The sequence below is a fragment of the Centroberyx gerrardi genome, chromosome 12 (genome assembly GCF_048128805.1).
Source record: "Centroberyx gerrardi isolate f3 chromosome 12, fCenGer3.hap1.cur.20231027, whole genome shotgun sequence".
Lineage (NCBI taxonomy): Eukaryota > Metazoa > Chordata > Actinopteri > Beryciformes > Berycidae > Centroberyx > Centroberyx gerrardi.
Window position 1 is genome coordinate 9,462,699 of NC_136008.1, and position 15,932 is coordinate 9,478,630.

At 41.1% G+C, this 15,932-nt stretch overlaps 1 protein-coding gene across 3 annotated transcripts; it reads left to right on the forward strand.

The window, feature by feature from the left end:
- The first annotated feature begins 1,155 nt into the window (after positions 1 to 1,155).
- sh3d21 (SH3 domain containing 21) lies at positions 1,156 to 14,454 on the forward strand. 3 transcript variants are annotated; one of them, XM_071904551.2, is made up of 17 exons: positions 1,156 to 1,346; positions 1,946 to 2,103; positions 2,225 to 2,282; positions 2,941 to 3,050; positions 3,733 to 3,817; positions 3,939 to 4,000; positions 4,086 to 4,131; positions 4,676 to 4,770; positions 5,228 to 5,329; positions 5,744 to 5,795; positions 8,540 to 8,590; positions 8,699 to 8,816; positions 9,852 to 10,002; positions 11,071 to 11,151; positions 11,384 to 11,580; positions 12,922 to 12,985; positions 13,135 to 14,454. In XM_071904551.2, exons 1-17 carry the CDS (start codon positions 1,343 to 1,345, stop codon positions 13,165 to 13,167), a joined length of 1,467 nt encoding a protein of 488 aa, XP_071760652.2. In that variant the 5' UTR covers positions 1,156 to 1,342; the 3' UTR covers positions 13,168 to 14,454. The 3 variants fall into 3 exon arrangements, with proteins under 3 accessions (XP_071760652.2, XP_071760651.2, XP_071760653.2); XM_071904550.2 differs by having other exon boundaries at positions 1,157 to 1,346; positions 9,852 to 10,014; XM_071904552.2 differs by lacking the exon at positions 11,071 to 11,151 and having other exon boundaries at positions 1,157 to 1,346; positions 9,852 to 10,014.
- Positions 14,455 to 15,932: the final 1,478 nt, after the last annotated feature.

Sequence of the window (15,932 nt, forward strand, 5' to 3'; positions counted from 1 at the left end):
TGACTATTAGAGGAGCAAGCTTGCAACCGGTCTGTTTCAAATCCCTGAACTGGAAAATCTAAGTGGAAGCTGAACATACAGTTGAACTGCCTTTGGGCAAGATAGTTAATCTCCTGTGGAGTTGCTTAGTGGCCAACAGTGTGGTTGTTCTGAGCAATTCCAAGTTTTCACTGCCTTGCAACTTTTAACTGCAACAGTCAGATTGTTGCTCTAAATAAAAATGTCTTCTTAATCAACTTGTCTGGTCAATAAGGGATAAAATGTTTGTAATCATTTAAACGCAGCATCCCAAATGAGTTATCAAATCGTCCTAGGCTGGCTATATTAAGCACATCATGCAGACACACCTCTAAATTGCAGAGTTTTGATCGTGACTCAGTTGCTAATATTCAACACGGAGGACAAGGAAGTGCTTGAGTGGAACAATTCTATATTTGATGAACAACCCAGTAGCTTGAGCAAGGGAGAGGGACAGAGAGCCTTATCTACTACTACCACAGCCCATAAATAACATTTCAGTACATTTTTCTCTTCCTGTAAAAAAGCATTATGCAATTTCTTTTTGTTGCTGTGCTCTTTTCAAGCACATCATTGAAGAGGTTTTCAAATCCAGTCTAGCATAGACTCTTGTTCTGCTTTCAGTGTAAGGCATTCTATAAATGGCCAGCAACTTTGCCTCAGGGCACATACTATAACAGGCTGAGCAACAATATGGACACATACATACAATCCTTCCAAGAACACAAAACAAGCCATTGCCTTTACTTTAAATTTGTATGTGAGTGTGTGTAACTATTTGTGGGTATGTCAGACACCATATGGGGATTACATTTTAATAAAACAGGCCTGGATCAAAGAGTATTTGCAAAATACTTTCCATGGTTTGTTTTTGTCTACTAAATTGCATTATCCTCAATGTATACGGTGGCACATTCACCTTTTATTTATTTTTTTGTAGCTGCATGAACTATGTGGTCATGTTTCATTTCACGTCACCCTTGTTATCATGAAAAACCAGTCTCACCTGTTTTTTTTTCTCTCTCTTCCTTCTCTCTCTCTCTCTCTCTCTCTCTCTCTGTGTCTCTCTCTCTCTCTCTCTCTCTCTCTCTCTGACCCATCCTACTCCTTACTGGTGACTTGCCATGACTCGCCTCAGGAAAAGTTGCTCAATGTTAATGTTTGACAAGTAGGAAGAAGGGCCTTGGCTGCCATATCTCTCAGTCTTAGGCAATACGACCGTACTCTCTCAGTTCTCATTCTATTTAAGAGTTCTTTGGCTGCTGTGAGAAGAAGAGGAATTACACATTCAAGTCTGAGGGATAGAGTAGCTTTCTACGAAACCATGGGTAAGTCAGTGTTGTCACATAATTCTTACAGGCTGATCGACTTTCCTGATGTTTTCTCAGTTATCTGTTTGCTGGGAGTTAGAAGGTTTAATGGTAGTTTTGCAACCACAAGGAGTAACCGCCAAGTGATGATAGTGTGGAGCGGCTTAGTATCTGCACAGAATGCAGTTGATTTTTGCAAATATCAGTTGCATGTTTACCACTGCATAACTACTCACTTTGCATACACCTCATGAATGCATTTGTGTTTGCTGAGGTTTAGGCAAGTTAGGCTTATTTTCTTAATTTATTCAAAGCTTTTGCATTGGCTCTGGCAAACTTAATGTAACCTATTCTTAAATTGACCTTCCTGTAATGATGCTGGTTTCCTGTGTTCAAGGAGAAAACAATGATTTGCATTTGTTACATGATTAGGCAGTGACTTTAGAAACTGTATCCTTTGCTCTCCACTGCTTAGACGTCTCCCATAACAACACATACCACAGCGACTGTTGAAACAAGCGTACATATCTTCAGGGCACGTTACTTGTGAAGCAGGTAAACCAGTGTTGTCGGTGCAAAGAATCTAACTTTCTGCCCCATTTTCAAATGCGCTGCAGAGGTGCTGGTGCTGATGGACTTCGAGGGCACCATGGGAGACGAGATGACGGTGAGGACGGGGGATGTGGTCAAAAATGTCACCAAGGCCAGCGAGGAGGGATGGCTGGATGGGGAGCTGAGGGGCAAGAGAGGCATCTTCCCTGTCAACTTTGTCAAGGTTTGTTCTCATTATTGCACGTCATTGTACTGCTTTGAATTTTGTGCTCGATTAATTTGTGTATGTGTGTTCATGTGTGTCCAAGCATATTTAAAATGCTTTGTCTTGGTTTTCATTACAGGAAGTGCCAGTCTATTTGATAGGTGACAGCAAGAGGGAACCAAGAAGCTTAAGGAAAAGTAAGATGATTTCCCTTCTCTTAAAACATTAGCAGCTATCCAGATCTGGACCGAATAGTATTTGAAAATGAGTATTTGTTTGCAGAGTTTACTGCATTTTGGAATTTCAGTGTCAGGTAAGCTGTCAATCAGAGGAAATCCTATTGAATTGAATATTTTTCCTGTGAAAAAGTGGCATATGTCTGGCACTGACCTATGAGAACAACCTCACCCATCTGGCACATAAAAGGTATTTGCAAATACTGGCTGAAGCCCAGGTCTTCAGTAATCTGTCAAATATGAACTTTATGTTCCAAAATAGAAGAAGTGTTTATAATTGCGGTCAAGTGTGATGCATACACTTTGTCAGCCAGACAGTGCAGCAAGCAATCACAGTCTCACTGTAAATATATGTTGACCACATCCTTGGCAAACCAAACTTAATTATAATGTATGAAAATGGAACCGATAAAAACAAACACAGTGCCTTTGAGGGATTAGATGTGCTAGAAACATGAAGGAGCTTCTAGAGCTTTGCAGTGTCAGCAGTATCCTGTTGAGACTTGCCTACTTCGCCTTCCATCCAGCTTCAAATCTCATTTCCCTATCCGCTAACAGCAGACTTTACATGTGACATCTGTCTTGTTTTGATGTGGCTGGTGATGCTTTGTCTCTTCAGCAAAGAGGATGAAGCAGGCGAGGAAGTGCGAGGTGGCGTTTGCCTACAGCCCCATGAATGAAGACGAGCTGGAGCTGGTTGTCGGGGAGACTGTAGAGATCATCAGAGAGGTAGAGTCCGCTCTTAACGCCGCTCTAACACCCAAGTTTCAAATCAGATAACCAAGCAGTCAGCCAGCTTGCCCTGCAAACAAGCTGCTGTAGCCTAAATGGTTAGAACAGCAAGCTTGTGATTGGAGGAAACGTCGAATCCTGCTGGGAAAATCAGTGAGATGTGACATTGAACATTGAACTACTGCTGAGTTGCCCATGAGCAAGGCACTTCAGTTGCTGAAGTAGAAGAAGTCCCAACTATTATAGACGTATGTAACTGAATGAGTATGAAGCAGGGCGTCGCTGAAAACTAGTGCTCAGCAATTGTTCCCTGGGTAAATAAAGACTTTTTTTTTCATATTGTATTCATTATTTGTGTGGGTATTATTTCCCTCTATTTTTGGAAACCAGGCTTACAAAGCGTGTTCCTCAGACACATTCCAGCTTCACTGTAACACATGTGAACTGATCTGACTTGTTCTGAGAGTTTCTCTGAGTGTTTGTGCCAAGTAAGAGAAAGAACTTAAATTATATACCAGATGTTGATGTTTCATGTTTTAGCACTGCTTTGCAATGTTGCTGCACAGATCTTTAAGGGTGAATGGGAAAATAGAAGTCGCTGCACTTACATGTTAATTCTCTTGCACCCTTTTGTTTTCATCTTACATACTTTGTTGCTCTCTAATTTCCCATGTAATAGATTGAAGATGGATGGTGGATGGGGATGAAAGGCAGTAAAGTGGGAGCATTTCCATCAAATTTTGTCAAAGAAATCTTTGTTAAAGGTGGGTAAATCCAAACAATCAGATAAACTTACTGTTCTTTATTCTTTCTACATACTGTAGAATCTAAACTAATGTTGTTAAAACGGAGCTGAACTGATTAACTAACGTTAATCTTTTACAGATGCCAAGCTCAGTGAGGGCAAGGCAAGACCCAAACTCACAGATGCAGTTTTCAGTAAGGAGGTATGCAAATTTGCTGAGAAATAATTCTCCCCTAAACACATATGGATTCTCTTCCTTTGATTGAATATATTTTGTTTTCGTCCAGATAAAGCAACCTCAAAGAACAAGTGTGAGGAACAAAGCAAGAAATGGTAAGTTCACAGGCTTCCTCTTTGATCAGTCAAGTCACCATAGAGACATCCGTGTACTAATTGAGAAACCTTTGTTTGTTTAGAAGTACAATTAAATCCTTAGCAAAATCATGAACTCAACGCTAAGGCGCAACATGGATTCTATTTTTGAACCGTGTTTGAAAAGCAATTAGACCAGTTTACAACCGGACACATCACCGGCATGTGATTAGTGGGTAATTCCTGCACTTTAATCTAGAAGTGGGTGGGGTCCCACAAAAATACTCACAGTGACTTGGCTTGACGTCATACTTTACATCAGAGTGGAATATCTTCCAGGGGCCAAAGGTTCGCGACTTAATCTCCAGTTGCAATCACAACCTCTTTCCGATAATGCTTTGAGTCAGTGCTGTGAATTCCTCCCACAGCCTGCATGCAGGTCTGATGATGTTAGTCATGACATTGTTGTAGAAACCTCATATTCCTGTCACACATTTACTTTCAGGTTGTGTAATGAATGACAGAATACTACGTTACTAACTATGTTTCTGTCATGTCTCCTCAGTGACAGAGTGTTGCCAAGTCATGTTTGACTATAAGGCCCAAACAGAGGATGAGTTGGAGCTGAAGAAAGGAGACATTGTTACAATACTCAGCAAGGTTTGATCACATTGTCTTATTTTTATTTTCTAGCATGTTTCCCAGGTGCATTCTCATGGTGTCATGCTTTTGAAATGCTAAAAGTAGCTCATCTTCAGCTTTATCCTCAAACAAACCCCAGGGTATAATTTATTTTCTTTCAAAGTAGTTGCAGGTGTATAATAAAATTGTTCAGCCAGCCAAACCAGTTGTATAAGTTTGTGAGTAATTCAGGGAAAATAGGTGCCTCAGTCTATGACGCAGCAAGTAAATGTGGCACTTGTCCAAATCATATGGTATCAGTGGAAAACAAAGATTTCTGAGACAGCTTTGATGACAAACTGATAAGAACCACTGTGACCACAGGCCACCATGTTTTGCTTGACCCTTTGGTAACTTCTTATGCAGCAATTTCACGTCCCTGTGGACAGTGCGGCCTTTGAGGTTGTAATTTGACTGTTTTAATCTCCTTCTGAAGGAAACAGAAGATGAAGGCTGGTGGGAGGGAGAGCTGAACGGATGCCGTGGTTTCTTCCCTGACAACTTTGTCATGGTGATACCGCCGATGGACAGTCTGCAAGTGAGTGGACCTGAGGCACGTTCTCAACAATATCCTCACTGTATCTCTGTACTGGGGTTTAGACATTGCATTGAGCCGCCATGAAACCATGGACACGTTACAGAGTAATTGACACTGGCTATACTTTTTTTTTTTTTCTTCTGAAATGGTTCAAAATGCAAAGCTCCTTTATCTGTAGCTGGCTGACATTTAACTCTCCTGTATTCTTTGGCAAGTGTTTTGTTGCGACACAAGTCTTCTGTGTTATTGCTTCTATAATGGGCAGTGACTCAGGGTTGTCTTCAACATCCTCTGTTTTGGAGTTACTCACTGAAAATTCCCTTAGTGGAAAGAGTGTGTAGAATAGAAGTGTCTTTGAGGCACAAGGGAGACGTACTTGCCAACTTGTTGAGTTTGCCATTTCTCCTCCTCTAGCCTGGGACCACAAGCCAACTGCCTGCACGCAAAGGCAGTGAGAGACGCTCAGGTAAGAGAACAGTATCTACCGCTTTGATCAGATACATCAGTACAACAGGATCTGTGACAGGAATATGGGTTTGATATTACAGTGAGTAGCTACATGTTTTAGAGGTTCTGACTAAGGACTTCTAGCTACAGTTGTGTTTGTTTAGTCTGGCAGTGTGTTGACAGTTTGGACTGTGATGAACTCGTTTTAGCAGATGGAGAAATTGGCAGCATCATGTTTGGTTGGGTACCTTTCAGCAAAATGGTTTCCTGATAAAAGTCAATATTTCACAACCATGTGCTGCTGAAGCCCTTCAAGCCATTTTTAATACGGTTCTACATATAAATTCACTGTATTGGGAAATGATAATTATATATATGGCACGGAACAATCTGGAAATTAAATTTTACAAGGGCATTGATTAGAAAATGACATCAATGCTTCACTGGATTTGCACAGCCTGTCTATTCATGACTAAAACCACAATGTTGTTTTTTTTAATCAAACCAAATCTTGGATATTATTGTGCTGCATTACAATGGGTTGGAGTTCAAAGTGAGTTGTTAGTCTGTGTCTGGTAAGTCTCCACATGAGCCTTGGCCTCAGGGTGAAACTAAATGTCTTAAATTTAATTTATATTACATTATGGCATTTAGCCCGCACACTACAGTAACTTACAGTGAGTGAAACAGTAAAATAAACTTAAATGATTAGGTTCCAAGTTGAAAATGTTTATAAATCCCTTGTTATAGTGCATTCACTGAGTGCATCAGGAAATGACCCCTCACACACACACACACACACACACACACACACACACACACACACACACACACACACACACAAACAAAAAAGTGCTACATTTGCCCTTATGGATTATTTATGATTGTTGCATTTGCACTGTGTTGATTTTTGAAGTTGAAGCTATACTTTGAGTACTTTGCTGCCTGTTTCAAGAATTTCCCCTTTGCCATTTGATGACTTGTTAAGGTACAAAGATGGAATCGAAAGAGTGAATGCATATTAAGAACATTTAACTAAAACAAGAGGATGTAGAAATCCAATCTTTAGTCGGTCAGAGCCACAGAGCAGGATGTGGCTTATAGTCAAGCTTCATCTGAGGAGCCCCATATGCTGTCTCAGGCTTTTTTTTCTACCATTTGCAAGTTTAGCAAATTTCTTTTAAACTTCTTTTGGCTTTTTTTTTTGCACACTGTTAAAACATGTTTTTCAGCAATTCATCTGACCTAAGGGAATCTCAGCGCGGTCTCACATCTCATATTCCCACGCCATTACTCTCATTACAGCACTTTTACGCACAGTATCACTCGCAAGAATGTCACAGGAAGTCTCAGGCTATGGTGAGATGGGGGGATGGTCGGGGCGGTCATGTGACCTGGTTCAGGAGTCTTGGAGGAAGTCAGGGGATGGGGGGACTGAGGAGAGCTCTGTCACAGAGATTTTCACAGCCAGCCCAAGAAGCAGCACTGTAGCTACTACTACTGTGGATGGTTTTGCCTGAGAGGGAATGTTGCATAATGCTCTGAACACACAAGGTAGGCTGCCTCTACTCTCATTTGGTCTGTTTTTCAGCTCCAAGTCTGAGTTCATTGTTTTAGTGTCATGCGAAGTCCGGCTCTTTATCTTAAGGACTATGCAATAGAGCGGTTCTGCTCCTTAGATCTGTGTTTGTATTGATTTAGTAGGATTGTTGGCAGGTTCCTCAACTTCACCCTTTCAGAATAAGCACTTGTTTTGCATGGCAAGTAGGGAGCAAGGTAGGGCATCTCTCACACTGTTCCTCCCGTTCACTGAAGCTTCATAATTTAAGCATCTATTCTCTCAGTCTCCAAGACCAGGCCCTCTCAGAGGCAGTCACTTTCAATGTATATCCTATAAGCTGAGCCAGAGCGACTGTGCCTGGAGAACTTGTTGAGACCCTTGGGAAGGATAGCTGCAGTCCTATTGGATACAGCTGTGACCTGGTCCGCTCCAGTGATGTGCAGATCCTCGCCTTCCCATGCTACTGCTATTAAACTGGAATCCAGTTTGATTAAAGACCATTAGCGTTTTCACTCAACCACAGTAAACCATAAAGCTTGCAGTTTTAAATTCCTCTCTCGGTGTAGTAAAATACGACATTTGTGCTTGTGGCTTTTAGGAACAGTATTGTTTTGTTCTCCCAAGTCACTTCAGTGAAAACAATATGAGACTAACACGAGTGGCACTATCAACATTAGCAAATTCTTCGTAAGACATCAGTTTGGAATGGTATCATCTTAGAAAATGGATACAGTGTATCAATATTTTTTATTCATCACAATTGAAGCCATACCTGTGCAAACTGTGCAAACTAACTTTGATTTAGCCAGGGAAGGTTTGCTGAGCGTGCATTCTCTGTGACAGCAACACCTTGCTCACATTCATGTTGTTGCACACGTTCACACCTGGGACAACCACATTTCTACAGTTGGCAGCGTCACTGATCATTTTGAGGTTCAGTGCCTTGCTCTAGGGAACTTTCACTCATTCACTTTCACTCACACATTTCCCAGCTGGCCCAGGAACTCAAACCGACAACCTTCCTGTCATGAACCCACTTTGTTTAAACTTTAGGGTATCACTGCCTCACTGTGTGTCCAACAGTTCTACAATACGACCACAAACAGATAGAATATTGTTACTTTATTACCTAAAGTGCAGCCCTGTTGTTTATGTCCAAAAAGCAACATTGTGATAATTTTTCATGCACTATTCTTTTTCAGTGAAGACAGAGGCCTCAGCAATGGAGAGGGGTGCTCCAGCAAAGACAAAAGGTAGTACTACAATAGTACTAGCTTTCATTATATTTATAACACAATTGGATCATATTCCTCTCAAAGATAAATGTTGCTCTAGAATAATGCAATATGTTTGCTTTACAGATGAAAAAACAGAGGGTAAGGACCTGAGAAGCAATCCTCCAACCAAAGTCAAGCTGCCGTCTATCAACAAGCCCAGTCCACCACCAGTGAAGGACAAACCAAACAAGATTTTGCCCAAGTAAGTGACGCCAAAACATTCTCTTTCTCATTACTCATCCCCATGCATAACCCAGATTTGTACATTGTTGACTTACTGGAGAATACGTCTCTCAAATCAAAAGGGACAACTAGGGCACTCATAGTGAAACTTATTCAATTGCAAACGTTCTAATGAGAAAAGCAAAGGGTCCTTAGAAAATGTCAGGAACACTTTCTCCTCTTTCGTCTGGCTCTGGCAGCAGGGCCTTTAGATGTTCATAGTTTTGGTTGGTGCCGCTGGTTGCCATGGTGTCCTTAAAGAAGAATGCCAGGATGCCCGACCTTTAGTGGCGCAGTGGAAACTCTGGGATGAGTCAGATCAGGCCTAAACAGACGAGAGCAGCCCATTTCCTGTTTCCTGAGAAAACACACACGCACGCACACACACACACACACACGCACACAAGACTGAGAAAACAAAAAAGGCCCTGTCTTAAAGGGACTACTAATGGAGAAAAGGCCATTCTGACAATTGTTTCCAAGCCAACATGTTTGGAAGGGACAACTTTCCAACTTTTTACAGAATCATTCGTAATGTTTACAAAAGCTTAATCTCCTAGGCCTTTACCTCCAGGGTGATTATTTGTAAACTTCACATTGGATCAAATCACTATATTGAGGTTATTGGAGTTGAGATGTTCTTCCTGGCATAATTTCTTACATGTGCGGTAAAAGGGAAACATATGCCAGTCCAAAATAAGACACACACAGACGTTTCAAGCGGCAGCGCTCTGCACCTGCCCGCATCACCAAGAGTTTGCAAAACTGTAAACCACATTCAAAGTGTGCACATGACCACACTGTGAAATACAAACTGTGCTCAACAGTTTGCATGAGCTGAAGATGTTAGGGTAGAGATTTAAAGAGATAATGATTCAAAGTTTTTTTTTCTTTTGTCTCTCACTGTTGTACATGCACTTTTTGTTTGCTTGAAGTCTGACAAATTGAACATTTTTTGGGGGAAAAAGGACAAATGTTTGCATTTGATGACATTTTACTGTATTATTTTCCCTAGAGCCAATGGTGATTTGGTTCCTGTCTCACCAAAGCATGCAGAGGAGAAAGACTCTGACCAGTTTGATGGAGTGGACGTGTCTACGGATAAGCTGAGCCATCCCACAGCGAACAGAGCCAAACCCCCACAGAGGAGACCGCCGTCTGCCCCGGTCACAGCAGCAGTATGTCCACTATAGTGACACAATAATATCATAATGACTTTTTGTCCGAAGTTACCAACAATATAGAGTTCAATTTTATTGCCATGTAATCCCAGCCAGGTTTGAACCCGAAACTGTGGTATTTGAAGAGCCATTGATAATCTGCTAAACCACACAGGTTCTGGTAACCAATGTTCCTGCAGATAACCAAAGTGAGATTATCACAAGATTAACAAGGCAACTCCCTTGTTTATCTTGTGCAGTCCTGTCAGTCAACATCGCTCACATTTTGGTCATACAGTGGAAGATGATAGGCCTCCTTAGAAAACATTCAGGTCAGTCGGAGTGATGAGAGTTTTAAGGGGAAAATCCAACCTTGTCACACCAAGATATTTCCAGCGCAGCTAGAGGTTTGATAGCAGAACATTCCCCAGCTATCTAAAACATCAACGGTAAACAGGTTTTGATGTCAGTCCCTTTGAATCAAAGAGCAAGGGCTTTTTTCTAGACTCACCATTTTGCACCAACGTTTAACAATCATACAGGGAGAAATCCATTGTAGAAGAGGCAGAGATATTAATTTCTCCACCAACAGTAGCCACAATAGAGAATCTAACGCAGCCACAAGATGTGTTTGAATAAGGGGCGCAGCTGCGATCATAGACACACCCCAGTGTTCACAAACTAGTTGGCTAGCTAGTTATATTTATATGTCCATACTCCCACCTTTGATTGAAAGCAACAAGTTCACGCCCCATCTCTGGGGGTTGTCGAAAGGCATTCTGGGAAATGTAGGAAATCACTACTGAAGCAGTAGTAGACGAAGCAGATTGAGGGAAAGTGGGTACACCAAAAAAGTAAATTACAACACTTCATCACAAAATAACTCCTAGAATACGCTGAGTATCTGAGGTTGGATTTTTCCTTTAAGTGTTTTCTTGTTCCTTCCTGACCACCCCAAAGACAGGCCTGGTTGATAAATTGGCCTGGTTGACACAGAGAGTAGTGAAGGAATGTTGTGAGAGATGAGTCTTAACAGGGATCCTCATTAAGGTCATGGTCGATGCTCATCCGCAGGCTCAGACTGGCACCGACCAGGTGGAACCAGAATTATTGCCCAAAAAGCCCCAGATAGAGAAATCACCTGTCTTGCAAAAGGTTTGTTAAAAATATCACTGGATATGCGTCACATTTGCTAAATTTAGGATGAAACCATGATGCCCACGCAAATGATACATACAGTAACGAGAGCTTATTAAGGGATTATTGCTATTTTAAAATCATGAAAGAAAATAACATAATATATTTTCTATATTCCCAAGGTATAAGCATCATAGTTCCAAGGTCTGTACAATGCCTTATAATTCCAATGTCCCCTAAATCATTGTAGGGTGCAGAAAATCTCACTCCATCACCTTCCAAGCCCGATCATCTGCCCAAGACTCCTCCTCCCTCTCAACCAGCACCGCCCAAAGTAGTGGTGGATAGCAGAGCTGTGACCCATAAACAAGAGCCGTCTCTGGACAGCCTGCAGGCTGAGATCAAGGAGATGAGGATGGCTCTGGAGCTGCTGCAGGCACAACATGAGTGAGTAAACCTCATTCGGTTTATCTGACAGTTGTTTATCTGAAAATTCAAACTTCACTATTTTCAGGTAAAAATACACCTGTCTTATCAGCCTAAATCACAAAGTGGGGCTGCAAAAGAGAACAGTGTCCCATCACTCCAATTGAGATACTATACATTCGCCCAAATTTGCCCAAATTAAATTCTGGTGTTGGGTGACAAATCAAAGCTTAAAGGATAAGGCTGGTGTTTTTTAATGCATTGCTTACCGTCAACAAATCCTATGAAAATAACAAAATCAACAATGCATTTGCTCTACTCCCGTTACTTTCTGACATCCCACGTACCGTTTTTAGCCGTCAACCCGGAAGTCATTGGCTCCAACTGTAAGCTAATAACCTTGAAATACAGCTCACAAAGACATAGTTTCAATTTTAAAAATCGCTAACTGTTACCACGAAAAGTCAGGCTATTGTAGTTATTACCAAATCAAATTCAAATGGGAACAAATTCTTCATTACGCTGGGGACTATTTTCGATGCTATGGAACTACTTTCCTGAGATCGCAAATGTGTTTACAGCCGGCTTATTAACTTGTTAGAGGAAAAAGTCGGCTGGCCCGGTGCATCGTGATGATGAAATATGCTGCCAGAGCAACGGCATGGCTCTTTGACGTGTTTTTAACCATTTTTTTAATACAATGGAGTTCTATGGCTGCTGGGACATGAGGCTTCATTGGGCACCGGCTACATGGACGAGACTTGTTGGCAAAACAAAATCGTTGCTGATTTTGTTATTTTCATAGGACTTGTTAACAGTAAGCAATGCATTAAAAAACACCGGCCTTATCCTTTAAGAGTGAAATATCAATCGTCTCCTAAATAGCAGTGAGCGCTCCATCTAGAGAGACTGGTCTCACCAACATTAGATACAGTATTTAGCCTCTCTCATTCCTTTTGTATCCTTTGGTATGAAGTAATTACAGACTGGCCGTGTTGGTAAACATGATTGTAGTGTATGCAGTTTACTGACATCTTAGTCACATGGTTTCTGGGTAATTAAAGTTCAAAAATTTCAAACAGTTACCCAACGCTGCCATTTGCAGTCGCCAACATGCAAAGTTGCCTATAGTGCAGCTTTAAGGGTGTATATACGCATATGTCCATTTATGCTTCATGAAAATTATCTAAAAAATATACATCCGCTACAAGTAACTGAAAAATATCTAATTTTGGGATGAAAATTCAAATAGATTGCAATGAGATTGTAATGAATGAAAAAAAAAACTGTCATACATGTTGACCTACTTAGACGTGTCCTTGTCATTAACCTCTTGTGTTTGTTTCTGTCTCTTCTGATCAGACGAGACATGCAGGAAATGAAAGAAGAACTGAGAGAGGAGAGAAACAAACGAATGCTGCTACAGGTCAGTCACATGCGTCTTGAGTTTTGCATGCATTCATGCTTACTGCTTACCGTGCCACAACAAAGCGTACAGAAGTTGTGGTTCCCATGCTGAATGCGAATGCTGAATGTGGTGTAACTGATTATCAACAAAACATCCTTCCCATACAGGACGAGGTACATAGTTTGAGGATGAAACATTAATCCCAGCTGAAACTGTGACTGGGCTGGTTGTCTGAGATGATGCAAGGCCCTTGAACTGCAAATTTACACGGGAAGAACATTTTCCTGACACGGAGTGCAAGATGGGAGGAAAACAGACGAGCAACTTCTCCCTCCGCAGACACACAAGCGAGGGCTACATTAGAAAGTACAGCTAATCCTCCTTCGGATTGGATGAACTAGATCCTCTGAAAAGACTTTAAAAAAAAACAATGTACTGTTTTGTACATATTTTAATGCTGGAACAATATTGGGGCTAAGCGGGTTGTATTTTGTAACAATGTCTTGCATTACTTTGTTTCATGCAATTGTCTAGTTTCCCTTTTCTATTACTTTTGTCATAGGGATGTTTTATGTTTATTTACAGAACCAAGGCCTCAGCAGAATATGTAATAATATATGCAGTTGTACATAGGAGGAAATATTTTTGATGTGTCTTTTTAAAAGAACTAAAATATAATTTTGAGACATCAAAAGGGGGCGCTGTTACCATATTAATTGAAATAGTGGTCATAACTGCAGGTACATTTTTAGAGAATAGGCTGCAATAGCGCATCAATCCATTGGGGAGCACTGTATGTCTACTTTTGTACATGAAAAGAAACCCTATATGCTCCTCAATGGGTGCTGGTTTGATGGAGCTGATCTGTAGTTATCTCACATTAGAAAAAGTAAACAAAAAAGCATGAAATTTCACCCAGAAGAGTAAATGCGTTAAGATGTAATATTTGAACAGTCGACTTAAGTAAGACGGGTGAAAGTTGTGTTCTGCCTTTTATGAACTAAAAAGAAAAAAGCTTGAAAATGCTGTTAAAGAATGCCTCAGAAGTTATAACGACCAAAGTTTGTGCTTGACTGTGTTTTCTGCAGTTGGGTGAAAAAAGGTTTCTTGTGTCACTCTGAGAAAAACTGACTCACTCCGAAACTCAAAACACAGTGACTCATCGAGATGGATATAGAGAACGTGGGAAGAGAAATAATGAGAAATTCTTTGCACCCTTCGTACTTGTGACCATATTTGGACCATACCATGTTCTGAGTGAGGCGTATAGATCTGGTTTCTGGTCCAAGCGGTGGTGGTACGCTCCTGTCTCGGCCTGCCAGCGCTGCCCGCTGCACAGCAACATCTGGACGACATCTGGAGCTCATCAGAGACAGGGGGCTTCTGAAACTGCCATGGGAACGTACTATTTTTAAAAGAACTGTGTTCAATATCGGGCAAGGGTAAGGTGAAATAAACAAAAGTAAATAAAGGGTCAGTTGATGTTGCAGCATTTTCAGCACTTTTTGAAAGATGCATTAAAAAGTACTACTTTATCTTGAAGGCCTTGCAAAGACAAGTGAGCATTTTACTTCATTTCTTTCCACTAGGGGACCTGTAAGCAGATCATTAATCACGTTGATGGTGGCTGTTGCTTTCACTACAGCCCTCCTACAAATTATAATATTATATAACTTGTTACAGCTTTCATATTTGACTCATTTGGAAGTAATGGACCTCCCTTTATAAGTCTCACACAAGCTGCTTTTTTGGGAGGACAACACGCCACAGTGCGTTGTAACTGAGGAGGAAGTTATAAGAGAAGTGAGATGGAAATGCTGGGAGTGCAGAGTGATAAAACTGAAGGATGTTGGAGATCAGAGGTCAGATCGCTGTACAAAAAACAGATGAGTTAAAATTAGAAATGACGAAAGAGGAGCTGAGCTGAAAAAGAACAGTTTGCCTCTGTCAAAGGAAAGGGTTGGACGGATGCAGAGTTAGATCAGATGCTTGACCTCCGATAAACGACGACAAAGCTCCAATATGTTGCTTCTTTAATATGGAGCCTTTCACTGGTGGAATTATAATCACATGGGAATTACTCAAAGGATTGTTTTCTATCCTCAGATTAATTTCAGTTGTGACATTTTAGAAAAAGGTTCAGTTGCGAATTGGGCCATTATGCTTGTTATTGGAGCCTGGTGTGGTTCATTTAACATTTTAAAGCGGGAACTTGTGCAATGCTTAAATAGCGTGAATGTAGCTGTAGATGTAATTATTTATGAAGGGGTGTTTTCTCGAATCATCCAGAGAACCACAAATTACAGTCTTACCCCATGTATGATGTTCGTCTTTGTGGAGATGTTTCCCACGCTGCGTTGTGGCACTGAAGCCACAGCTTGCCCTAATTGGTGTTTCCTCATGTTGATGTTCTCTCAGTTTTATTGATGTATTATTTCATAACTGCATAATTACCGAGTCGAAAATACATCACTCCAAATTACATGTATGTCTTGTTTATATCCTGCAAAATGAAAAGGGGCACTATTCAAAATATTGAGTAGTGGGTGTAGTGAAACATATTGTGTCCTATGATTTCGAGGTATGACAGACACCATTCACAAGAGGTTTATAAAAATGTAATTACACAGCTACTTCAAAGAGTCCACACCATCAACGCCGCTGATTTCTGAAAGCCCATAACCACATGACAGGCTTCGCCAAGACCTCAACAGAGAAGACTTCACTGTGGGCTCTGCCGGAAAACAGACCGAGGCCCAAGGCAAACCTGAAGCCCGTCTGCTTCCCCGGCACATTGTGTACTTTGAGGACGACTCAGACATCCAACGGAAGTTCTTGGCTTTTCTCCTCTCCAAGCAAGACCTTCCTCCCTGCAAAGTTACACCAGACTCACAGCAAGAACAAGGGCATCGGAATCAAGTTTCTGGCTGCCAGGTTGGCTGGAGAAAAGAACATGGACACAAGC

Excerpts from the sequence above, each read along its gene's own strand:
- sh3d21 (XM_071904550.2), top strand. Across the intron at positions 3,818-3,938 it reads CAAAGAAATCTTTGTTAAAG|ATGCCAAGCTCAGTGAGGGC; the intron begins GTGGGTAAATCC and ends AATCTTTTACAG. Across the intron at positions 8,591-8,698 it reads TGCTCCAGCAAAGACAAAAG|ATGAAAAAACAGAGGGTAAG; the intron begins GTAGTACTACAA and ends TTTGCTTTACAG.